Raw genomic sequence first — 26145 nt, 5'->3', positions numbered from 1 at the left:
AAGAAAGAAAAGAAAATATAAGAAACAGGCTCGGCGCCTGTGGCTCAAGCGGCTAAGGCGCCAGCCACATACACCTGAGGTGGCGGGTTTGAATCCAGCCCAGGGCCTGCCAAACAACAATGACAGCTGTAACCAAAAAAAAATAGTCGGGCGTTGTGCGGACGCCTGTAGTTCCAGCTACTTGGGAGGCTGAGGCAAGAGAATCGCTTAAGCCCAAGAGTTGGAGGTTCCTGTGAGCTAAGATGCCATGGCACTCTACCCAGGATGACAGCTTGAGGCTCTGTCTCAAAAAAAAAAAAGAAAGAAAGAAAGAAAATATAAGAAACAAGCGTTTTCAAGACACCAAATATTAGGCACTAAAAGATAGTGGTCTCTGAGATAGTGAAACAAATAAGGTAACTCACAATTGACTTGGTTTAATGCCTTGATAATGTTTCCAGGACACAGCATGGAAAGGGAATCAGATAGATTCTGCTGGAATCCCTGAACTGAAGAAATGGAGCTGAAAAATCTCAGCAACCAAGGCCACTAGAATACTCAGGAAACCATACCAGAACGGAGAGAACTTTACAGATAAAGATCCGCAGGCATCTGCAGAGAGTCCCTCTTAAGAAGGCAACAAAGTTCTGAGCACCACATGGCAATGAAGAAACTATCCAAGGCCTGGGGTGAAGGAGAATCATCCGAAATGATTAGAGGGAAGAATACTAAGAAAATGCCAGGAAGGCTATGTTAACCAGTGTGATGAAAATGTGTCAAACGGTCTATAAAACCAGTGTATGGTGCTCCATGATCATATTAATGTACACAGCTATGATTTAATTTTTAAAAAAAAGAATAGAAGGCATACAGAGATAGTAACCATGTCTTTTTCTACAGCCATAGTGGGAAAATTTCATAAGTCATGGGAGATAGGGTAGAATGCTCAAGAAGGTCTTGTCTCAGTAGTAGAAAATAACAAGTTCAGGACTGAGTATATCTCCATAGCAACCTAACAAATGACAAAAGAATGACCTGAAGGATCAAACTGTTTCTGAATAACAACTATATCTAAGAAGAAACCTCAAGAATATTTATAGGAATACAAAATCACCCAATACCCCATGAGATAAAAATTTCAATGCCGACATTCAGTTAAAGATTACCAGGCATGAAAAGAGACAGGAGCCTTTCAGCCGGAGACGCCATCTTCCAGTAATTCACCAAAATGACAAACACAAAGGGAAAGAGGAGAGGTACCCGATATATGTTCTCTAGGCCTTTTAGAAAACATGGGGTTGTTCCTTTGGCCACATATATGCGAATCTACAAGAAAGGTGATATTGTAGACATCAAGGGAATGGGTACTGTTCAGAAAGGCATGCCACACAGATGTTACCATGGCAAAACTGGAAGAGTCTACAGTGTTACCCAGCATGCTGTTGGCATTGTTGTAAACAAACAAGTTAAGGGCAAGATCCTCGCGAAGAGGATTAATGTTCGTATTGAGCATATTAAGCACTCTAAGAGCCGAGATAGCTTCCTGAAACGTGTGAAGGAAAATGATCAGAAAAAGAAGGAAGCCAAAGAGAAAGGTACCTGGGTTCAACTGAAGCGCCAGCCTGCGCCACCCAGAGAAGCCCACTTTGTGAGAACTAAAGGAAAGGAGCCTGAGCTCCTGGAACCCATTCCCTATGATTTCATGGCATAATAAGCATATAACATAGCACACAGGAGTACTAGTGGACCCATGTTTTTAGGAGCAAGAACCTATTTATTCCCCATGAGCTCATGGCATAATATGTGTACAGCAGGGGCACACAAGATAACCAATAGTCCCCATGTAACAGTGATACAAGGTGCTGGGACCTATTTCCCATGAATTCAAAAGTCAATCAACACTTTGTCACATTCAATGGCAAGGTGCCTCCCTGAGCTGCTGGAACCTCTTCCCCTATGAATTCATGGCATGGTAGATACAAATAATAGCATAAAAATGTTTCTTGTTCATTCACTACGAGTGTGTTTTTTTTCCCCCCAAAGAAGTATTGAAGCAAATTTTAATGTGTCCTAAAAAAAAGAAAAAAAGAAAGAAAGAAAAAGAAAAGAAAAGAGACAGGAAAACATCACCCATTAATAATACTGATAATTACTTTGTTAAAATTAACATAGAACTGACACAGACATTATAATTAGCAGAGAAGAACATTAAAACATCTTGTAATTGTATTCCATGTGTTCAAAAAGTTAGAGACATGAAAAATATAGAAAAGACACAAATCTTACTGCTAGGTGTAAGAACTACAACTTGTGAGATAAAAAATACATTAGGTGGGGGTGGCGCCTGTGGCTCAAAGGAATGGAGTGCCAGACCCATATGCCAGCGGTGGTGGGTTCAAACCCAGCCCCAGCCAAAAACTGCAAAAAAAAAAAATACATTAGGTGGGATAAATGGCAGATTACATGTTGAAGAAGAAACTATCAGTGAACTTGAAGATGAAAACATAGCAGTGGAAACTATCCAAGTGAAAACAAGAGAGAAAAAAGAGTTAACAAAAGAACATCAGTGAGCTCTCAGAAAACTTCATGCATTTTAATTTACGATTAATTGGAGTCCCCGAAGAAGAGGAAGGTAGGAGAATAGGCAGGAAAAATATTCGAAGAAATAATAGCCAAAAACTTTTCAAATTGGTTGAAAACTATAAACCTTCAAACTAAGAAGCTCAGTGTACCACATGCACAAGAAACAAGAGAGAAACTACACCAAAATACATCATAATTAAGTTATCTGATACCCGTGATAAAAAGAAAATCTTCAAAGGAGCCAGAAGTAAAAGATGCATAACGTACTGAGGAACAAGGTAAGGATGAAGGCAGATTTCCCATTGGAGATAATATAAGAGTGAAGAGTAGAACAATATCTTTAAAACATTGAAAGACAAAAAATACTGTGAATCTAGAACTGTCTGGAATTCTATACCTAGCAAAAATATAAAAATGGGCAATACTAGATAAAAATATGGTTTCATACAAAGGAATGAAGAGTACCAAAAATGGTTACCAGATAGGTAAATATATGAATGTTTTCAAATTATTTAAATTATTTAAAAAGATAATGGGGTGTTTACACAAACATAGTATTATATTATAATAATAATATGTTGTGGGTTTTTACAAGATATGTATAAGATATATGATAATAGCACAAAGGCACTAAAGGGGGAATGGTAGTATGCTATTGTAAAGTTCTTATACTACATGTGAAATAGTATAGAATCACTTGAAAGTAGACTGTGATGATCTAACAATGTATCTTATAAACTCTACAACAAATACTAAATTATCAAAGGAAAGGATTATAGCCAATGAACCAACAATTAATTCAAAATAAGAAGAAAAAGAGAGAAAAGAACAGATGAGACAAATGCAAAATAAATTGCAAGATGATAGACTTCAACCTAATCATATTATTACTCATAATTAGTATAAATGGTCTCAAGCCCCTAAGTAAAAGGCAGAGATTGTCAGAATGAATAAAAAAGCAAAACTCAACTATATGCTGACTACAGGAACACACTTTACAAAAAAAGGCACAAATATGTTAAAAATAAAAGGATGAATTAAAATATATATGATGCTAACGCTAGTAAAAAGAAAAGCTTTCTGGGCCGTAAGACAAGTCTCAGTAAATTTTAAAGGATTCAAGTTAATATATAGTATGTTCTCTGATCACTACAATTTAATTAGAAATTAATAACAGGAAGATCTCTGGAAAACCTTCAAATAAGAAAGTAAATAAAACACTTCTAAATAACCCATGGGTAAAAAAGTAAATCAAAAGAGGGAATTAGAAAGTATATTTACTTAATGAAAGCAAAAACACAAAGACAAATACCACATTACCTCATTTATATGTTGAGAATAAAATAGTTAACTCATAGAATTAGGGAGTAAAGTGCTGGTTGCCAGAGGAAGGGAGGTGGGGGACTAGGGAGATGTTAGTTGAAGGACATGAAATTTCATTTAGACAGGATGAATAGGTTTAAGAGATCTATTGTATACCATGGTGACTATAGTTAAAAACAATATATTGTATGTTGGAAAACTGTTAAAAGAGTAGATTTTAAACATTCTCACTACAAAAATATGATACATATGTGTGGTAATGTACATGTTAAATAGCTCAATTTAGCCATTCTACAATGTATATATGTCAAAACATCATGCTGTACAACATAAAAATACACATTTTTTACTTGTTAATTAAAACAAATGAAAAAAGAAAAGAAAATTAAAATACAATGTATCCAAATCTGTGGTGTGCCACTAGACTAGTACTTTGGGGAAAATCTAGAGTACTAAATTTTGGGGGAAAAAATCTCTAATCAATGAACTCAGCTTCTAACTTAGTAAAGTAGAAAAGAAGAGCAAATTAAATGAAAAGTAGGGAGAAAAAGGAAACCATGAAGTACAGAGAAAAAAACATTATAATTGAAAGATGAAATACAATTTTCAAAATTAACAAAATCATATCATTATCTACAATATAGCACACTGATAAATTGGGGTTTATCAGAATTAAAAACTTCTGCTCTTCATAAGATGCTATTAAGGAAATTCAAAGACAAACCACATCCTAGAGGAAATATTTGCTATATATATGTAAATCTGACAAATTCATGCTATCCAGACTATATTAATATAAAGAACATTAACAATTAAAGGATACATTATCCAATTAAAATAAGAAAAATGTTTAATAGACACTTTATCAAAGAAAACATACAATTCGCCATGAAGCATATGAAAAGATGCTCAATATAAATTGTCATAAAGGGCATACAAATTAAATCCTTAGAGACGTCACTTCACGCTCACTAGAATGATGAAAATTAAGAAGTGTTGGTAAGGATGTGAAGCAACTAGAATTCCCATACATTCCTGGTAGGGACATAAATGGTATGGCCCTTCTATAAAGCAGTTTTTAAGTATTTTTCTTTTCCTTTTTTTAAATTTTTTTGAGATAGAGTCTCACTTGGTTACCCTCAGTAGAGTGCCATGGCATCTTAGCTCAAACCCTTGGATTCAAGCAATCCTCTTGCCTCAAGCCTCTCACGTAGCTAGGACTACAGGCACCCGCCACAATGCATGGCTATTTATAGATATGGAGTCTTGCTCTTGCTCAGGCTGGTGTTGAACCCGTGAGCTCAGGCAATCCACACACCTCGGCCTCCCAAGTGCTGGGATTACAGGTGTGAGCCACTGCACCAGGCCAGTTTTTCAGTTTCCTATAAACTTACCAATTGACCCCCCAAATTCCACTGCCAAGCAATTATTCAATAGGAGTAAAAATGATAAGTTTCTACAAAGACTTATACATGAATATTCATAGCAGCCTTATTTATAATAGTCAAAAACTGGAAATAATTCCAATGTCCACCAACCAACATGTGAACAGAAAAATTATGGTCTGTATAAACAAGATCATTAAGTTAATCAACACTGTGGCATTCGGTCTTTATCGCTGTTTGTGTACATCCACCACTTCTTCCACCTTTCCTCTATATGCCTTGCCTGTCAAGTTTCTCTTCTTCCATACTTCCCTCTTTTACCTTTCCCCACTACATGCACACACACACATACATGCTGCTAAGTAGTACTGACATTTCAAGATAGTAGACTCTTATTGACCCCACAAGCTCAAAAACTAGGTCTACAAGGAAGAGTTTTTACCTAAATCCCCCTTTTATGAAAGATGAAATGGGGGAGATAATATGTGCCTGGTCCAGCTAAGGTGTTATTCATTCATTTGGCCAGCATTGGGTTCTGCAGGTAAACCCAAAGTTAAAGCAGAATCTTCCTACCGTAGCTAACCTAAAATAGGAAGGAGGGGAACATAAGCCAACATCCACTGGGAAGAGTTGAAGTTTTAATGCCGTAGAGACCAGGCCCAATGCTTAGCAGAAATCAAGATAGTGGTTACCAGCAAAAGTTCAGAACTAGGTAGAGAACAAAATTCGAGACTGGTAAGCAAGATCAAAGAATGATGCCTATCTACAACAACTAGGAGGTTGTGGTTTGTCTTTATGGGCAAGTGAAAAGACAGTGCATGGATGAGGTAGGCTGGCTTAAAGGGCTGTGCAGAAGGAAGACAAGAGACAAAGAGGGGCCAGGAGATGATTGTGAATATTCACCTTCTACCAGGTACACACAATTAAGCTGCCACTCTTACTGACAAGGGGGTTTGGTTGTGGGAAAGGTGAGAAAGTTTGACTCTCTTCCTTTTTGTTTTTTAAACTAACCCAACCCACTCATTCCTATCATGAGCCAGTCTATAAGATCAAGGCCCAAGCAATAAAAACTGTTGGCAGCACTCACTAATCACCTCTCCTCCATCCCTGCTCATGTTTCTATTTACTCTTGCTTGAATCTATCTCCGAATAATTTTGAAAGCCTTGCTCTCTAAACCCTCTCCAATCGTAACAACTTTGATAATTTGATCCTTTGGACTTGGCTTTCATAGTTGTCAACCACTCCATAGGTACCCCAGTCAGACTAGCCCTAGATTCCTATGTGTTTGAGTATGTTGAGGGAGTGGATTTCAACAAGTGGGAATGCTAATTCTACTAGTGAAGTCTAGTCCAGTGCCTGAGGGATAATACCAAGCATCAGGTTTAAGGATATAGTAGAATATTCTAAATAGAAGATAAGACAAGCATTTAGGGAGCCAAGGAAATCAGGAACAAGCTCAAAAGTGAAACATAAGACAGGTCATAGAAAACTCCTTCAGGATTTGGGTAGTGAAAATTGCAGGCACGTAAGACAGTCTCATTTATTGAGTGTTAAGTATCATGGAGCACCCTTCCTACTCACATGACACCCTGCTTCTAGAAATTTAGAGTCACAATTCTGACTAGGGCTCTATGTAGCTTTTCACTATTGCTCCTTTGCAAAAATGTGACTCCAACACACAGTGTGCAAAGTCTTCAAAAAAAGACTGTGATCTATCCATCCTCACTTTTCTCTTCACATATCCTAACTTTCGCTCTACCCTCCAATAACACTAAATTTTCTGATGTCCCCCTACAAATTCTGTTTTTTCTCTATGTACCTTTATGAAGATTGTTTTGCCTGCCCGGAATGATCTGGCCACCTGTTTTCCTGACATATTCCTGCTCATTCTTCAATTATTTTTCTTTTTTTTTTTTTTTTTTGTAGAGACAGAGTCTCACTGTACCGCCCTCGGGTAGAGTGCCGTGGCATCACACGGCTCACAGCAACCTCTAACTCTTGAGCTTACGAGATTCTCTTGCCTCAGCCTCCCGAGCAGCTGGGACTACAGGTGCCTGCCACAACGCCCGGCTATTTTTCTGTTGTAGTTTGGCCGGGGCTGGGTCCAAACCCGCCACCTTCGGCATATGGGGCCGGCGCCCTACTCACTGAGCCACAGGTGCCGCCCCATTCTTCAATTCTTAAGACAAGCATCTTCTCTGTGAGGCCTTTTCTGCCTACTTCCTCTGCAAAGTACATTATGCTTTCCTTTGTGTCGTCATTCTTTGATGCTGCAGATAAGCATGACATTTAGATGGTAGACTCCATAGGTCTTGATGTTTGAGTGGATGCTAGGAGTCTTGGAGAGGCAGAAGTCAAGAATGGCCCTAAGGTTTTTGCTTGAGCAATTGAATGAATGGTAGTATCATACCCTCATCTACCAAACACTGAAGCAGGAGTAGATTATGGTGGTGATATGTTCAGTTTTGTACATGTTGAGTCTGAAGTACCTAGGAGACATCCAAGTGTAGATGTCAAGTAGGCAGTTGAATATATGGGTGTAGCATGTAGGAGAGAGACCTAGCCAAGAGAATATGAATTTGGGAGTCTTTAGCATATATATATACCATGGAAGTGGAGGAATTGTGTAAAGTGAGAAGAGGAAAGGACACACCATAGAGGCCCCAGAATCATCAACACTTAAGGGGCAGAAAAAGAAAGCCTTCTTATAGACAGAATTTCTTAGGAGTAAGGGATAGGCCAAATGGAGACTTTTTATGACTCAAATTTGAGCACTACAACTATGAAATAAGAAATGATCGCTATTGTATATATTAAAATCCCAGGGATACTTTGCTAAGAAGAATATGTTCCAGCTTCATTCATGTAAACATGAAAAAGGTAAAGTCTCCCTTTTTTAAGGCTGCATAATATTCCATGGTATACATATGCCACAATTTATTGATCCATTCATGGGTCGATGGACACTTGGGCTTCTTCCATGACTTAGCAATTATGAATTGGGCTGCAATAAACATTCTGGTGCAAATATCTTTGTTATAAAGTGATTTTTGGTCTTCTACCTAGTAGAGGAATTGAAGGATCAAAGCTGGAACATATTCTTCTTAGCAAAGTATCTCACAACTGGAAGAAAAAGTGTCCAATGTACTCGGCCTTACTATGAAACCAATTTATAGCTTTCATATGAAAGCTTTAACCCAACTATAGCCCAAGAAGAAGGGGAAAGAGGAGAGGGAGGGAAGGGGGGAAGATGGGTGGAGGGAGAATAATTGGTGGGAACACAACTATGGTGCGTTTTACAAGGATACAAGTTAAATTTACTAAGTGTAGAGTATAAATGTCTTAACACAATAAGAAAATGTGGTGAAGGGTATGTTAACCAGTTTGATGAAAATATTTCAAATGGTATATAAAACTAGCACATTGTACCCCATAATTGCATTAATGTACACAGCTATGATTTAATAAAAAAAATTAAAAATAATAAAAAGTAAAAACAAAACCCCAGGGAAATACAGTATATAGTTCCTCTTTTATGAGGTACTCAGAGCAGCCAAATTCATAGAGGTAGAAAGTATGGTATTGCCAGGGGCTAGGGAATGAGAGAATGGGGAGTTGTTTAATCAGTATAGAATTTCAGTTTTGTAAGATGAATAGAGTTCTGGAAATTGGTTGCACAATAACGTGAATGTACTTAAAACTATCAAAATGTATACTTACAATGGCTAAGATGCTATATTTTATGCTACACATATTTTACCACATTTTTTTTTTACTAAGTAGCACCATACAGTTTTGTTTTTACTTTTTTTTTTTATTTTTTTTTTAAGACAGAGTCTCACTCTGTTGCCCGAGGTAGAGTGCCGTAGTATCACAGCTCACAGCAACCTCAAAGTCTTTGGCTCAAGGAATCCTCTTGCCTCAGTCTGCTGAGTAGCTGGGACAGGTGCCCACCACAATGCCCAGATAGTTTTTCTGGGCATAAATATAGGGTCTCAGTCTTGCTCAGGCTGGTCTCGAACTCCTGAGCTCATGCAATCCACCGTCCTCAGACTCCCAGAGTGCTGGTATTATAGGTGCAACCACACCAGACCCACATTTTTTAAAAATTCTAAGGAGAGAAGACTCTGCTTAGAGTCTTCTAAAGGCAGAAGTGGTTAGGGCTTTCTTTTCTTTTCCTCAACAGTTGTTTAAAAACCCAAGAGTATTATATGACTTTTTCCCCCACAAAAGTATATATCCCACCATCCTCTAGTACTCAGGTACTTAATTCAGTGTTTATCAGAACTCATTGTTTGAGAATCCTTCCAGCTATTGACTACAGTCTAACTCTGAAATAAAATGGCCTTCCATTTCAACTGATTAATATAGATTTCCTCAGTGCCCAAGAATGTTGTTTCAAGATATGAACCTTGCCATTCTCAGGAGTATTCATTTCCCTGTGGTATTCTCCTGTTTTATAGACAGCAGCCTGTGTTTCCTGCTACAGTGAGCACAAACAGAAGTGGTTGAGTTACATGGGCCATGGAAGGCTGAAGCTCCTCTGGATATTAACAAAATGCCAATCACTCATCCCTGGGCTCCACAGAAAACAACAAAAGACAGTAAAATCTACTTAGTAAGAGCTGGACTAAATTGCAGCCTGTGAGGTTCCCAGGGAGAATTTGCCATTAAATGAGGATTATTTTGCTCCCTATGAAGTGGAGAGACTTAGGTTATTTAAGGAAACTGGGCAGCAGGGTGGGGTGGATAAGGTATGGGAAGAATACTTTTGAATGTGAATGCAGCATCCTTTCTGGGCATGATTTCCACACACACCCCTGCCTCCAGATCACAATTCAGTTTCTCTCAGTAGCTATTTACTGATTGTTCCTAGACACCCAGATCAGTACCAGGTATTGTAAGGAATATTAAAATAGACACCTGATCAATCCTTCTCTCAGTAACTTTACTGTCTAGTTGGGATATAATCCCGGGCAGATGTCAAAAAAGTCAATTTTCTAAATTTCAAATACATTAAATGTACTTGCAAGTCATGAGAAGAGATCCATGTGGGCTGGGGAAGATGGGCCTGATGCAGGACATATAGAATATTAAATAGGTTGTATCCTCCCAAGGACACCTGTGTGGGGATGTGAGGGAAAGACAGGGAGCTGAAACATTCTGTACCCCCAATTCCCAAGCTCTGTGTTCTGGCTCAGAGCTCCATTGTTCTGAATGAGGGGATGTCTTTCCCTACTTTTCCTCCCAACATGTCTGCCTTTTTAAATTTTTTATTCATAGTAAGGTTCATAAATAATAATTGCATACATTTACATGACACAGTATGGTGTTTTGCTATATGTGTACAGTATGGAATGATTCAATCAAGCTAAATCCATCCTATCACTCGCTCACCATTTTTTTGTGGTGAGACATTTGAAATTTACTCCCTTAACTGCCCGATAGTTCTCAAAACGTATTCTTCCTGTCTATCTGAATTCTTATACCATTTGATCTCCATCTTAGCCTCTGGCGCCCATCATTCTACTCTCTACTTTCACGAGTACAACTTTTTGGATTCCACATATTGCATATAAGTGAGATCATGCGGTATTTGTCTTTCTGTGCCTGACTTGATTGTTCTGTGCCTTCCTGATTATTCCTAGACACCCAGATAAGTACCAGGTGTTGTAAGGAATATTAAAATAGACACCTGATCAATCCTTCTCTCAGTAACTTTACTGTCTAGTTGGGATATAATCCCAGGTAGATGTCAAAAAAGTCAATTTTTGACACTTAACATAATGACATCTAGGTTTATCTATGTTATTGCAAATGACAGGATTTCCTTCCTGTTTATGGCTGAATACTATTCCATTCTGTATACATACCACATTTTATTCACAGATGGACACTTAATTTGATTCTATAACTTGGCTATGATGAATGGTGCTGTAATGAATATGGGACTGTACATATCTCTTTAACTTATTGATTTTAATTCCTTTGGTTATATACCCCAAAGTGGGATTGCTGCATCAGGGCTGCCTTTTGTAATTCACCCAATGATGTCACATATGGTGGTGGAGACCCTGGCCTGGAGATAGATGATCATACTGCTCAGGGCAAAAAAGTGGAAGGCCAGAGCTGAGAAGATCATGAGGCTGCTGTCTGGAGGAAGGTTGGGTGCAGGCTTATTGTTCTCCAAAGAAAGCCTTTCCACCTCTAGGGTTTCATTTAGATATAGTGAATATCAGCGTGTCAATAGATTGCTTTTGTTATCAAGCTAGCCCATAGTACACTTTTGTTCAAATGACAGAGACTCCTTCCTGGGTGGGTAAATTACAAAATAGCTCCCTTCTACTAACCTGAGGAGTGTAGCAAGGGCTTTGTTTCTATCCCAACTGGCCCCCTGTTCCAGCTTGGCTGGATGCACTTGTGGAATGCAAGAAATGCATTTATCTGTGGTGGCCCTGGCTAGCCCATAGCCAAAAGTGTGGATGCTGAGACTTTCACGGCCTTATTTTTAACCGTTCACGATAATCCAAAGAGAAGCTTAAGAATGTTAAGTCTTTCTTCTGTGCCCAGGAGAGTGCCTCACTGACATCAAATATGAAAGATAGGACCATGCTCCTGGGAAGCACGTAGGAAAGAGCTCCCTGGGTTTACACGGTGGGGAGAGACAGCATCATAGCAGCGTGGCCAGAATCTAGAGTCTGACTGGCCAATGTTCAAATTCCATATCCATTATTTGCTATTTGCTATAACCATGGGCTAGTTACTTTACCCACTACTGAGCCTTACTTTTCTCCTCTGTAAAATGGGGATAAATATCTCCCAGAGTGGTTGTGACGATGAAAAAAGATAATACAGAGTTGTCCATAAAGTTCATGTGCAATTTAAAATAGCATGCAGCTTTAAATTGCACATGAACTTTATGGACACCCTGTAAATTTGCGTTTGATAAGTGTTACTTGTTATTTCCCAGCAATTTCTTCAAACGTGACACAATAAGGCACTGCCACTTTTGTGATGGATGGTATATTTTCTTCCCAAGGGAACCCAGGAACTGACTGGCAGAGTACAGGGAGAGCTCTCTGTGTCACATCCTCAAACAGGACTTTCTCTCGAAACTGCAGTTAACACATGCCATATGGCAGGTGGTGGGGCGAGGAAGATTTGATAACAGCTTTTCTTCATCACTAGGGGAGATGCAATTGTCACTCGGCTTGGCAGAAACGTCACTCTTCTCCTTCCAGGAGGGCGTCTCCTCACTTGGTAGGCATTTACTCTAGCAAGGAAAGGGGGGCAAGCTGATTTCCAGATGTTCTCCTAGGTTGGGTATGAGTCACATGTCGGATCTTATTTCAGCAGCACAGTCTGCTAACTCTGGAGAGTGGAGGATGTTGTTGTTTTTTTTTTTTCCTTTTGCTCTTCAGAAAAGTATTTCTTGCTAAAAAAAAAAAAAAAAATGAAAGCTCTGTATTTGTGTCAACAGGGCCCGCTTTCAGAAAAACTGAGAGTTAGATGAGAAGTATGTCTTTGGCTGCTTTTCTTTTTCTCTTTCCATTTCTCTCTTATTTTCGCATTCCTGGATCCCATGCTTTATCTTAATCTTGCCAGCCCTAATCTTTGTTCAATTTTTATTTTTCAACATAAGATTTAGGCTTGTAAATTTTAAGGTGTGGCCCTTTAAGACCTATTTGCCCAAAGAACTTGGTAGTTGAGAGAAATCTGTGATAGGAATTGTTTGTGTCCACGGATGCCCCTGGGGCTGAGAGCCCCCCTCAGATGACCCCAGGTGTTGCCCACTTTAGCATACCCACATCAGGTTTGGATTCCCAGAGCAAAGGCTATCTTGGGTCTTCCAACTTGCTGCCCTTCTTCAGTTCCCAACTTTTACCTCGTTTGTACCTTGTGTTGTTGTAGTTTTTTTTTAATCCAAATGCAGTGGTTCAGAAAAAAACAGAAAAGTAAAACGAATCTCCAACTGTGCAGCCTGAGTGGGAACTGTGTGTTAATTCACATTGACTGAGCAATTACTCTAAATCAGGAGACGCTCTTGGCACTTCTCCACTCCTCACCTCATTGAACCCTTTAAGTACCTCTAGGAAGTGAATACTTTTGTCCTGATTTTATAGCTAAAAATATTGAGACTGGGAGCTGTCCATGAATTTACACAACCATTGAGTAGCAAAGCCGGTGTCTGAAGCCCCAATCCATATTCTGGGCCACTACACATGAGCCGGAGCAGAGAGAAAGTATTTCTCCCTGTATCGTACAAAGTGCCTAGTAATCATTCAATTCATCCACATTTCTTCTTTCTTTTTTTTTTTCAGTTTTTGGCCGGGGCTGGGTTTGAACCCGCCACCTCCTGCATATGGGGCCGGCCAGCACCCTACTCCTTTGAGCCACAGGCGCCTCCCATCCACATTTCCTTTTTTTTTTTATTAATTGGATTAATATGATGGTACAAATGATTAAGTTACACTGTTTGTGTTTCTAAGTTCAAGTTCAAGTTGTAGTTGAGCCTTTATCCAAAGGATGTGCTGTATACCCTTACATTGTGCATATTAGGTGAGAGCTTACCAATGCTTCTCCCCCTCCCCTTTCTCTTTCCCCTCTTCCCCCTTCACCTCCCATTTGAATATACTTGTTTCTTTCTCTCATGTCATTCACATTTCTTCAGCAGCTGCTGTGTGCCTGGCACTGTGCTAGGGACTGGGTCTACTATTTGAATAACTAGAGTTGGCCTAGGGGCGACCAACTAGTCCAGATTGCTTGAGATGTGGCACTTTGAGTGCTAAAATGTTCTGTGCTAACAACAGGGCCCTGCCTTCAAGTCACTTACAGTAATATTCCTTTCCAACTCTCCTTCAGTGATGCCATGTTAATGACCTGAAATTGGCCATGGTCAGGGAATTTATTCCACATAAATCACTAAACACTACAGATCAGAACTTTTTCTCCCTTCCCCAGGAAAGCCAATGGTTAAGCCTTTATAGCATATCATTGCTTAGAGTCTAGTGGGCAATACATCCAAGTAGATAAGCAGTATATACATCTTACATAGTATCCCAGGCACTATAATAACAAGTGCTAATGTGTTGAGAGCTTACTATGTAACGGGCACTATTCTGAGTGTTTTACATATATTAACTTCTTTAATCTTTGCAACAACCTTATAAAGTAAGAACTATTATTGTCCCCATTTTACTGACGAGGAAACTGAAACTCAGAGAGTTTAAATTAGATGCCCAAAGTCATACAGATAATAAAGTAGCAAATCCAGGACTCAAGCACAAGTGTTCCTGGTTCCAAATCTGTACTCAAGGTAGCCTGTAAAGACAGAAGATCTCAGAATGAACAGAGTAGTGATGGCTGCTCCATTTGGGCCCTTGAGATAGAGGTGCAATGAATCAGTTTTGTGAGATGGTGTTGGAAAACATATACACACTACTTGAAACAGTGCATGGGACATACAAAGTGCTATATTAAGTGTTTGATATTGAAGGAGCTAAGAAAATTTCACCCCCAAATATGATTCCTTGGTATGAAGATTATTTTGAATTAAAAGCTATTCATAATCAGGAAACTCTGAACAAAGACTTTCCTCTATCTACTTAAAATCTTAAAGGGGCTTCTGGACTCCTTATCACATGCTAATAGACCTGGCCCAAAGGTCATTTGAAGCACAATACCTATCTCTCAGGTTACTTTACTAATCTGTTTCCCACCATCTACCCATCGCCCCTTAGCAACCACTTGCTACACTTATTCTTTCCAGTTTCTCTCCCTGCTCCCGTCTAAAAGGCATCTTTAAAAGCCACTATCACTGAAACTTTGGGAAATCATTCTTGTGGTTCCTCCCATGCACATGGTATTTGGAAATAAACCTTTCTCTTATTAATCTACCATAACTGTGAGTTGATCTTTTCAGTGAACCAACCTAGGGGAAAAGGGCAAGTTTCCCTGAGACTCCCCTTCAATATCATTGTTTTTGTTGTTGTAATGCTGGGGCTCTGAGATGAAAATAGGCAAGAGTTGAAGTCTACAATAACAGTGACAGAGGGCATGTGGGCCTCTCCCCACTTGATGCATACATGTTGCTGTAGAGACCTGCTGAAGATAGCTGGTTTGGAAGTGAGGACACAAGAAGGCCATGCTAGTTGTGTTTAAGGCTTTGAATGTGCTACTGAGATCTGCTGGAATGGTCTTTGTGACCTGAAGTTATGCCTCTCTGATTTAGGAATTTTAAAACCCATTGTGGAAAAGACTTACAGAGAATTTCTCTTTCACCTTAAGAGCACCAGAGCCATTCCCCCAAAACTATGGACCTGCTGTCTGCACCAGGTTATTTCTGATCACTAGAATAGGCCAAGACAGGCTCAAATTTCTTGGGCCAGAGGTTTTGATTTCTCCTAATTCAGCTTCTCATAGAGAATTCTTCTTGGTCCTTAGCATCTCCTGGCTGGAGAACTATGTTTCACACATCCCCCTTCATCACACCCTTATTACTTAGACAATCCATATTCTCTGCTTTACCTATGCATTCTGCTTCCAGTGTTGTTTGTTTCTCCTGGGGCTTGACTCATCTTTCACCTGAACATCTGGACCAAGAAGTGTTCCAGAGCACAGGGGAAGAATGACTGCTGTCTTTTCATGAATGTTGTTGGAGAGAATCCCAGTAGTCTGAACTCTTTTTTTTTTTTTTTTTTTTTTGTCAAGCATGTACCTGTTAGAGTCCAACACCAATCTGAACATCTGTAGAAACTACTTTGTGGGAGGAGTTCTCCAAGCCCCCAAACTCCCTCCCAAAAGTCTTGGTGCTCTTTGTGAAGAGGAAAAACAGGTTGCTATGACTGTGTTGGGATTCCTGCAGCTTTAACATGCTTACTCCTCTGCTTGTTGACCTCACAGAGCATAGGGCTGACCTCTGAGAGGCCTACAGCTTTGATAGAGAGAGCAAGAAATGAAGGCTGAGTTTCCACATGTTCCTTGACCAGTCTGAACATGCTGTTCTGCCTTTGAGCCCGTGTGATGCCTGATTCATCGCATACAACTTAGTGGTTGACAGCACGGATTCCAGAGATAGACTATGGATTCTAATCCTCGATCGACCATTTCCTAACTCTACATCCTTGGGGGAGATTGTTTACTTTTCTATCCTTTCATTTTAACAACCATAAAATAGATATAATAATAATGGCAAATAGGATTATTGTGAGGAATAAATATAATTCATGTGAACTTCTAGAATAATGCCTGAGCATATAGTACACACTCAATAAATATTAGCTAGAATTATTACTCTTATTATCTTACCCAAGGGTCAACACACTTTTTCTTCTATAAGTGGCCAAATAGGAAATGTTTTAGGCTTTTAAGGACAAAAGCAAATACAAAGATATTCCATATGCGTTTATATAATAAGAAAGAAAACAAATTTCTACAAATTTTTATTGATACGATTCTAAAAATTATAATGATGAAGTATAAAATATAGATTTACTACTGAGAAAAATGGAACTTTGGGGAAAATAACATGTCACTTAATGGGGTGTCAGAGTTAACATTCCCTATCATTGAGTTGATTGCAAAGATTTATCTTTGTAAAAACCATTCTTAGCTCATGGGCCAAATAAACAGACAATGGCTTGATTTGGACCTGTGAGCCATTGTTTGCTGACTTGTGATCTAACCTAATAAGAATCCCAAATCTGGGCAATTCTGAACCATCTGATGCAACACCACCTTTGGGCAGAACTTGCAAAGCCCAGAGGTGGCTTTCTTGACCCAAAGCCTGGCCACCAGAGATGTCTGGTACCTGAAAGAGCACTGGCCATATCAGATTGGGATCCCCAGGTCAATCAAAGTGGTCTATTGATGCCTATTTTTAGAATATCACCACTGCTTTCCACCCCATTTTATCACACTTACTAACCACCAGGCTGGTATTCTTAAGAGGGAAAAGGACTATCTGGTTTGTATGAAAGCTTTCTGTCAGCTAGAGGCATTTTTAATCCTGACCTCATCCTGGCCTCCTAGGCCTAAATAGCCCAGTACCATCCATACCAATGCCATCAAAAACAATTATGAAGGCTTACCTAACTTACACTGAGTCTGGTTGCATCAGTTTCCTTTTCTGTGACGGTTTCTCTAGGGAGGATATATCCCTGCCTGTGTTCCACCAACTTTGTGTAGATGTAAAGGTTATTAGATCCTTGGCCATCAAGGTTAACCTACAAACACAGATATGTTACTTTAAGGGAATCCAATAACCATGACTAGTAGTCATAGATTACAATGGACTGGAACACCTATCACAGATCTAGCAGTTCAGCTTTCTAAGATGAAAAGGGTCTTCTTCGACTAGTTCAGTGGATATAGAAGGCACATTTTGAACTATTTCCAACTGTCATTTATTATATGTCAGGTTTCAGAACAACTGGGAGGATACTCTGTATAAGCTGAGTCAATGCCCTTTCTAGCTTCTTCTGCTCATGCTGTGGTCAAAGGCATCCTATAAAACTTGTTTGTGCTCTACAACTCAAGGAATTTTCCCAGGATCCTCCTCTACCTTCTGTTTAACAACAATGATCATTCACTAAGAACTTATTGTATGCCAGACACTAAGAAACACTTTATAGAGATGACCATATCTAATTTTCTTTTTTTTTTTTTTATTGTTGGGGATTCATTGAGGGTACAATAAGCCAGTTACACTGATTGCAATTGTTAGGTAAAGTCCCTCTTGCAATCATGTCTTGCCCCCATAAAACCATATCTAATTTTCACATGCACTCTCTATGACGTTTTTAATCTCTATATTTGCGAATGAGGAAATGATGGAATAGAAGAATTAGGAATTCATCCAAAGCCATTGGCTAAGGAAGTGGTCAAGCCAAAATTTAAACCAGGTTTAATAATTCTTTCAAGGCAACTCAACTTGCATATGGTGGAGTCCAGTTGTAACCAAGACCTTTCTGACTCTTAAGTAATTTTCTCATTTTGTGCTCAGTCACCTGGATCATAGATTATCTTGCTCTACACAGCACATTATGACTGACATATAGATTTGACTGTTTGGCTGGCTTTGGTTTCAATTTCTTCCTTGAACATTGCCTCTTAGATTGCCCACCTCTGTTCTACCCTCTGAAGGATGCAGTTCATCAATGTTTTACTCCTTGGCCAATACAAGTGCCACTGGTAGTAAACTCCAGTCTAAATCTAATGTCTTAAAGTTCCAAATGTCTGGAAGGAGGGATCCAACATTACCTCAGAAAAAAATGGAGTAAGAGGAGAGATGGACATAGACCTACCCTGGGAGATTCCCCAATAGACCTTCTGGGTTATCTAGTATCAAGTAAAATAATAACTAATGCTAATCTTGTGTTCCAACACTGGGATAAATACTTGACCCAAATTATTTCATTTAAAACCTCATAATGATCCTTTGAGGTTAGTAATATTATGATCTTCATGTTAGAGATTAGGGAACTAATGTTTAAATAGATTAAGTGATTTGTCTAATGTGAAGACCTGAATTTTGGATTCAGATCTCTTTGACTCCAAGCCCTACAACATTACATTCTACAATTAGTAGGCACAATCCAGAGAGAGCAGGCTAAAGATTGATTCCTACTCATGACCACACCTAGATGAAATCCAGACCCATGCAATGACAGCTCTGAGAGTCAGAGAATGTTGGGATTGCCTACTAATGAGAGTGAGTGATTGTATTTCCCAACTGGAGAGGCTCACAAATAAATACTTCTCTTATGCTATGATACCACCATGCTGGCCCCTGTGGTTCATTCAAGTCAAGACCCTGAAGGTGGTTTTTAGTAGTTGCTCCATCTCTGATACAACTTCTCCAATGTGCCATCACTTGGCACATTGAACTTGGCGTTGGACTTTGACTTGGCACAAGTCAAAGAGTAGACTAGTAGATCTAAGAGCCTTCTGTATCCACTTCAGCTCATCAGACACCTCTGAGATATCATTCTGCAGTAAACTATTTCTACTATGTTCAATTTACATGACCCCACACAGTCCTAGAAGTGGCAGATGTCCTAAATATGTCATGCACTGCATATTCAGCTCTGGCTCCTTATCTTCTGCAGTCATGGTTATTTTGGTTATCAAAATAATCTCCTGTCTCTAAATTCTCTAGCTGTCTAACTATGTGGTCTTTAGTTATTGCCTACAATTATACATCTTATTTTGGAAGGTCCTGTTCAAGGCCATTCACATTAGTATCTAGTAAATATAAAGGTCAGTATGGAAATATCAATGAAGTATTAACTAGAGGAGTAACTCTCCTATTTCACCCTTCACTAACAAACAACATGCTGTTTTCATCTCCTTGCTGTAGAGATGCTCCTCGGCTTATGATGGGGCTATGTCCTGATAAAGCCATTGTAAGTTGAAAATATTTTAAGTCAAAAATGCATGTAATATATCTAAACTGCCAAAAATAATAGCTTAGCCTAGCCTACTTTAAATATACTCAAGACACATTAGTCTACAGCTGGGCAAAATCATCTGACACAAACCTATTTTATTAATATAATAAAGTATTGAATATCACAGGTAATTTATTAAATATTGTACCAAAAGTGAAAAAGAATGGGTGTATGAGTACTCACCATTAACATAAACAGCTGAAAGCACACTGGGCCTGAAGAATGTTTTATATATTGAACTAAAATTAATTGCTGCATGATGAGGATGCAACAGCCATGGGTCATCAATTTCACTCTTCTGATGAGGCTTGAGACACTGGGGCATCAACACTTGATGGTTTAGCAGGCATAGAGTTCTTCAGAAAGACATCAAGTATTATTTTTTTACCCATGTAATCATGTGGATGACTGGGAGCTGTGGCTTGCTGTTATTCCTCTGCATCACAAGACAGTATCATACTGCTTATCACTAGTCTGCAAAAATCAAAATTCAAAATTCAAAGTATTGTTTCTACTGAATGCATATGGTTTTTGTACCATGATAAAGTCAAGAAAATCATAAGTCAAACCACTGTAAGTCAGGGACCATCTGTAATTGATTTTTCCTGCAATTTATCACATTTGCCCAGCCACAAATACTTATTTTTACAATAATATAGCTTCCACCATTTCACTGCCTTCCACACTCCCACATCCTATGTTGGACATAAAGATCTGTAGAATAACAGAATGCTGAAGGTCAGGACATGTAATATACTGAACATTGCTGGCTTTTTTGTTTTCTTGAGATAGAATCTCACTCTGTGGTCCCAGGTAGAGTGCCATGGAATCACAGTTCACAGCAACCTCAAACTCTTGGGCTTAAACAATCCTCCTGTCTCAGCCTCCCAAGTAACTGGGACTAGTGGAACCTGCTATAATACCCAGCTAGTTTTAGTAGAGATGGGGTCCCACTCTTGCTCAGGCTGGTCTCAAACTCCTGAGCTCAAGCAATCCACCAGCTCAGCCTCCCAGAGTGCTAAGATTATAGGTGTGAACCACCACGCACAGGCCAATTCTGTCCTTTTAAGGAGAGCATTAACCTAGAAGACAATCATATATACACATACACATGTACACACAGGAACACCATTATTATGGGCCATGTTGAGGTAATAAATAATACTAACCCATGAGTTCCTAATTCCAGGTAACCCCTGGAGATGAACCCACCCCATCTGCCACCAAGCTTTGCTATATCCAACCCATTGATATATCTCTACTGTATGAGTCTTCAGATTCCAGGAAACCAAGGTCAAGAACCAAAGATGGTCAAATAATGAACAGCAGTGTCCCCCTACTTCTTCCTATATGCTTACCTATGAGGTGATCTTGAGGGTCATAGGTTTCTCAACCAGAAACATTCATTGGTAGTGGTTGTTCATATAGTGGTGGGTATGAATTGAGTAGGCAACGGGGTTCCCTTGACTAGAGTTTGGACTATAAAGCTGCTTAAGGCTCTTGAGTCTATCCTGCCCTCAAGTCACAGACAGAGTGGATTGGCTCTCATTTGGTGGCCAGCTAGGCCACCAAATATATTTCTCAGATTACCGAAGAGACACAGGCAGTTTCTGGACTTTCAAGAGACATAAGTTTTTTTGTTGTTGTTGTTTGTTTTTTTGTTTCAGAGACAGGGTCTTACTTTATCGCCCTCAGTAGAGCGCTATGGCATCACAGCTCACAGCAACCTCCAACTCCTGGGCTTAGGCAATTCTCTTGCCTCAGCCCTCAGCTTCTTGAGTAGCTGGGACTACAGGTGTCCACCACAATGCCCAGCTATTTTTTGTTGCAGTTTGGTCATTTTACTAAACCATATCTGTAAGTATGTAGGAGACAAAGAAGAGAAGAAAAGTAACTTTTTTTGATTCCACATTGAAAGATAGTTGAATATTTTCAAATATAGCAATATTTGGAGCCCAATGTTGGCAGCATGAATCTCTGTGAAGCTAGAGCATGTGCCAGCATGGTGACCATAACTTCATCCTAGTAGCTGATAAGTAGGCATGCAGTCCCGCAAACATGCCCCCCAAGAAAGTTGCCCTCTAAATACTGTCTAATATTTGAGGCAAGAAAAGAGGGATATTAATATGAGGCAAGAAAAGAGGGTAGCCCAACTAGTTAATCTCACAAGACTGGGATAGGAAACATGAGGTACTTTTTTCTTTAGTCTTTAGTGATGGATCTTGAAAAGGAAATAGAAAAATTGTGTCCAAAAAAAAATCTATTTAAAATGGGTGGTCATTCAAGACAATCTTAGGAAAGTAATAGAAGCCGAGGGGTAGTGCTAAATGGGAAGAAGCAGGAAAGGCAATATGAGTATGAAACAGGTCAGAATCGGTAGACCACAAGGGTGGGGTCAGAATGAACACCCAAAGCCTAGGAAAAGAGGCCAGGAAATATACATGGATGGCCCAAGTCCTCTTAATGGGAATAGAATAAATAGCAAACTAAAAATTCAAATAAATAAATAAATAAAACTACACATAATTTTTAACCCAGTAACTCAACTTCAGAAACTTATCCTGTTCATGTAATTGCGTAAAGGCATAAATGTTAGGTTGGTCATTGAAACATTAATTATGATAAGAAAAGCCCAGAAAGAATAGAATGTCTATCAGTACTGAACTGGCTAAATAAATTAAAGTACACATACACAAGGTAATATTATTCAGCCATTAATAAAGAGAAAGATAAACTAATTGAAGACCAACCCAGAGCTTACACAGGTATTAGAATTAGCAAAGATATTAAAACAGCTACTTTGACTATAGTCCATATGTTCAAAACATTAAGTAAAGACATGAAAGATTTAAAGAATGATCAAATAGAGCTTTAGAGATGAAAACTACAAATGGTAACATAAAAATATATACAAAATGGAACTTACATAGATTAGACATTGCAGAAGAAAAGATTTGTAAACTATAAGAAATATGGCAATAAAAACTTTCCAAAATTGGGGGGGCACAGCAAGACAGAAGACTAGAGACAGCCTCTTTGCAGCCAGGTGTGGTGAGATTGGGGAGTGAAGACTCCAGGCACCTCTGGCTTGTGGGCTCTGCCCAGAAAAATCCCTTCAGGGGCACGGGGAGGCAGCGGGAGACTTCAGGACCACAAGAGGAGGACGAAAGCAATGAAGAAGTGACAAGTACGTGCGTTCAGATGGAGGCTGGCTTGTGCAACTGTGGCTGCGGCCAGGATAGTTTTCAGAAAGAGAAGGCCTGCCTGTTGGGGGTTTTTGGACCTGGGCACTTGGTTGAGTTACCTTAGTAGAGCTTGGGTGAGCAAGTGAGTGATTTTAAACACCGCTCAGGAACCAAGACTGAGCCACTCAGGTGGAGTGCAGCTTTCATTATTCAGCTGCAGGCCAGGTGCAACCATTGTGGAAAAGTTGCCTTGCAGGCTTGGCCCCTAGTGTGAGGCTGGTTCTGGCTCACGTGATAAGCAGGCAGCTGCTTCCAGAGAGATCTGAGATACACATGCTTTTCTGGGAAAGCCACTGCACAGCCAAGAGACCCAGTTTGGAAAGGTTAAGTTATATCTATCAAGAGCACTGAGGAGAGATGCAGGTTCCCAAACCTGTGGGGTTTGGGGGCAAAGAAGTCAGAAAGATGGTGTCACATCTCCTTAGCAAGACAGAGGCTTCCAGTCTCCAACTTATATAGATGTATCAGCATTGTGATTAACATCTCAAGATTAACATTGCAGATTAACATCAGCAAGATATATATAGATATATATGTATATAAGATATATACCCATATATACCTTTTTCTTTTTTAAAAAATTTTTTCAACTTTCCCCCTAGATTTTTCTTTTTCTTTTTTCTGTTTTTCTTGTGTAATTATAATTTTTCATTGTTGTCTTCTTTAATAATAAGAGCTTCGTTTTTGCTAGTTTTTCTGCCCACGTTATGCTTTTTTCCCCACAATTTTATCCCTTAAGGTTTTTTGTTTGTTTGTTTTGGTTTGATTTATAGTATTTTTGTTTTTTTCTCTATTTGCTAGAGGTGGGGTCTTGTGTCAGCTCAGGCTGGCAAAGAGCTCCTGACATAAGAGACTAACACAGCCCTCCCAGAAGTTGAAATTTGTGAGTGTGGATCAAAGTACCCTACTGTACACCATTACTCCTGTCTCTCTCTTTCTGTTCCTCTCTTCTTTTTGTCAACCTTCCCTTTTACTCTCTCCATTTCCTTTCTCTTTTTAAAAATTCTTTTATCCCTTCTTGCTCTTCATTCTTCTCTTCCTCTTAGTCCTTTATCAAAAGGAGATTTCAACACATTAGGTCAGAGGCACAGTAACTTAAAGAGCAAGAGGCAGTGAAATAAAAAAGTAGAGTAAGGAAACTGACAAAAGGAAAACACTCAGGAGGAAAAAAACAGCAGAAAAATCCTGGAAATATGTAAAACCACAACAGAGAAACTCCCCCCACCAATGGATCATGAGGTAGCTACTACAGAGGATTCCACCTATAAAGAAATGTTAGAAATTACAGAAAGGGAATTCAAATTATAGATGGTAAAACAATTAAGGAAATTGCTGAGAAAGTAGAAAATAACCAAAGGGAAATCCAAAAACAGAATCAAATAAGAGATGAATGATATGAAGAATATAGAAAGGCAATACAGCAGACTAATGAATTAAAGCAGTCAATCAGGGATCTAAAGATGCAGTAGAAAGTATCAATGGCAAATTAGACCATGTAGAGGAAAGAACATTAGAGGTAGATGATAAAGCTCTTGAGCTAACACTGGCAGTTAAAGAGGCAGAAAAAAGCAAGAGAGAGAAAGCAGAACATTCACTGAGAGAATTATGGGACTTCATAAAGCATTCAAACATATGAATTATAGGTATCCCAGAAGGGAAAGAAGAACACCCCAGAAGAATGGAAGCCCCTCTAGAAGACATCATAAATGAAAATTCCCCAGGTTTCATCAAAGATTCTGACACATTCCTTTCAGAGGATTATTGAACCCCAGGTCATCTCAACTCAGACAGAGCTGCTCTAAGACACACTGTCATGAACCTGTCCAAAGTCAAGACAGAAAAGAAGATTCTGCAAGTTCCCAGGAGTAAGCACCAATTGACCTACAGGAACAACTCCATCAGAATGACTATGGACTTCTCAAATGAAATTTTTCAAGCCAGAAGAGAATGGTCATCTACCTTTAACCTACGTAAACAAAACAATTTCCAGCCCAGAATTCTCTATCCTGCTAAGCTCAGCTTTAAAATGGACAGAGAAATCAAATCATTTACTGATATGATATGATATGCAAACACTGAAGAAGTTTGTCACAATAAGACCAGCTCCACAGGAAATACTTAGACCTATTCTACACGCTGACCATCACAATGGACCACCAGCAAACTAAACACCCAGAAACTAAAGCCCAAACCTAGCTTCCATAATGATGCCAAAGATAAAAGTAAGCAATGGATTTTCACAAAATAAGGTGAATATAACACCTCCACACTTATCCATTCTTTCAATAAACATCAATGGCTTCAATACCCCCACTGAAGAGGCATAGGCTAGCTGATTGGATAAAAAAGCACAAGCCATCCATTTACTGTCTGCAGGAAACACACCTAGCCTTGAGGGACAAAGTAAAATTCAGGGTTAAGGGATGAAAGACAATTTTTCAGATCAATGGAAATCAGAAGAAAAGAGAGGTTGAGATCTTATTTTCAGATACAAGTGGATTTAAAGCAACTAAAGTCAAAAAAGAAAAAGACACTTCATAATGGTCATGAGAACAATATACCAAGATGACATTTCAATTCTAAATATTTATGCACCCAAGTTAAATGCTCCCAGATCCTTGAAACAGACCTTAATTAGCCTGAGCAATATGATATCCCATTACACCATAATATCAGGGGACTTTAACACTCCTTTTACAGAGCTGGACAGATCCTCTAAACAGAAACTAAACAAAAATACAAGGGATTTAAATGTGACCCTAGAGGGTGGTGCCTGTGGCTCAAGGAGTGGGGTGCCAGCCCCATATGCTGGAGGTGGTGGGTTCAAGCCCAGCCTTGGCCAAAAACTGCAAAAAAAAAAAAAAAAAGTGACCCTAGAACAACTGTGCTTGATAGACATATACAGAACACTCCATCCCAAAGCTAAAGAATATATATTTTTCTTGTTGGCCTATGAAACATTCTCCAAAATAGATCATATCCTGGGACACAAATCAAACCTGAACAAAATCAAAAGAATTGAAATCCATCTTGAATCAATTTTTGTGAGTGGGGAAAGGTGTGAGTCCAGTTTCAGTCTTTTACATGTAGACATCCAGTTCTCCCAACAATAAAAAAAAAAAAAACTAAAAAAAAAAAGAATTGAAATCATACCTTGTATTTCCTCAGACCACAAGGCA

At 39.1% G+C, this 26145-nt stretch overlaps 1 protein-coding gene across 1 annotated transcript; it reads left to right on the top strand.

The window, feature by feature from the left end:
* Window positions 1-1204: 1204 nt before the first annotated feature.
* LOC128577850 (60S ribosomal protein L21-like) lies at window positions 1205-2022 on the top strand. The gene has a single exon (XM_053580209.1). The coding sequence runs from the start codon at window positions 1208-1210 to the stop codon at window positions 1688-1690; it is 483 nt and encodes a 160-aa protein (XP_053436184.1). The 5' UTR covers window positions 1205-1207; the 3' UTR covers window positions 1691-2022.
* Window positions 2023-26145: the final 24123 nt, after the last annotated feature.

The sequence above is a fragment of the Nycticebus coucang genome, chromosome X (genome assembly GCF_027406575.1).
Source record: "Nycticebus coucang isolate mNycCou1 chromosome X, mNycCou1.pri, whole genome shotgun sequence".
Lineage (NCBI taxonomy): Eukaryota > Metazoa > Chordata > Mammalia > Primates > Lorisidae > Nycticebus > Nycticebus coucang.
This window is presented reverse-complemented; position numbering and strand designations above follow the sequence as displayed.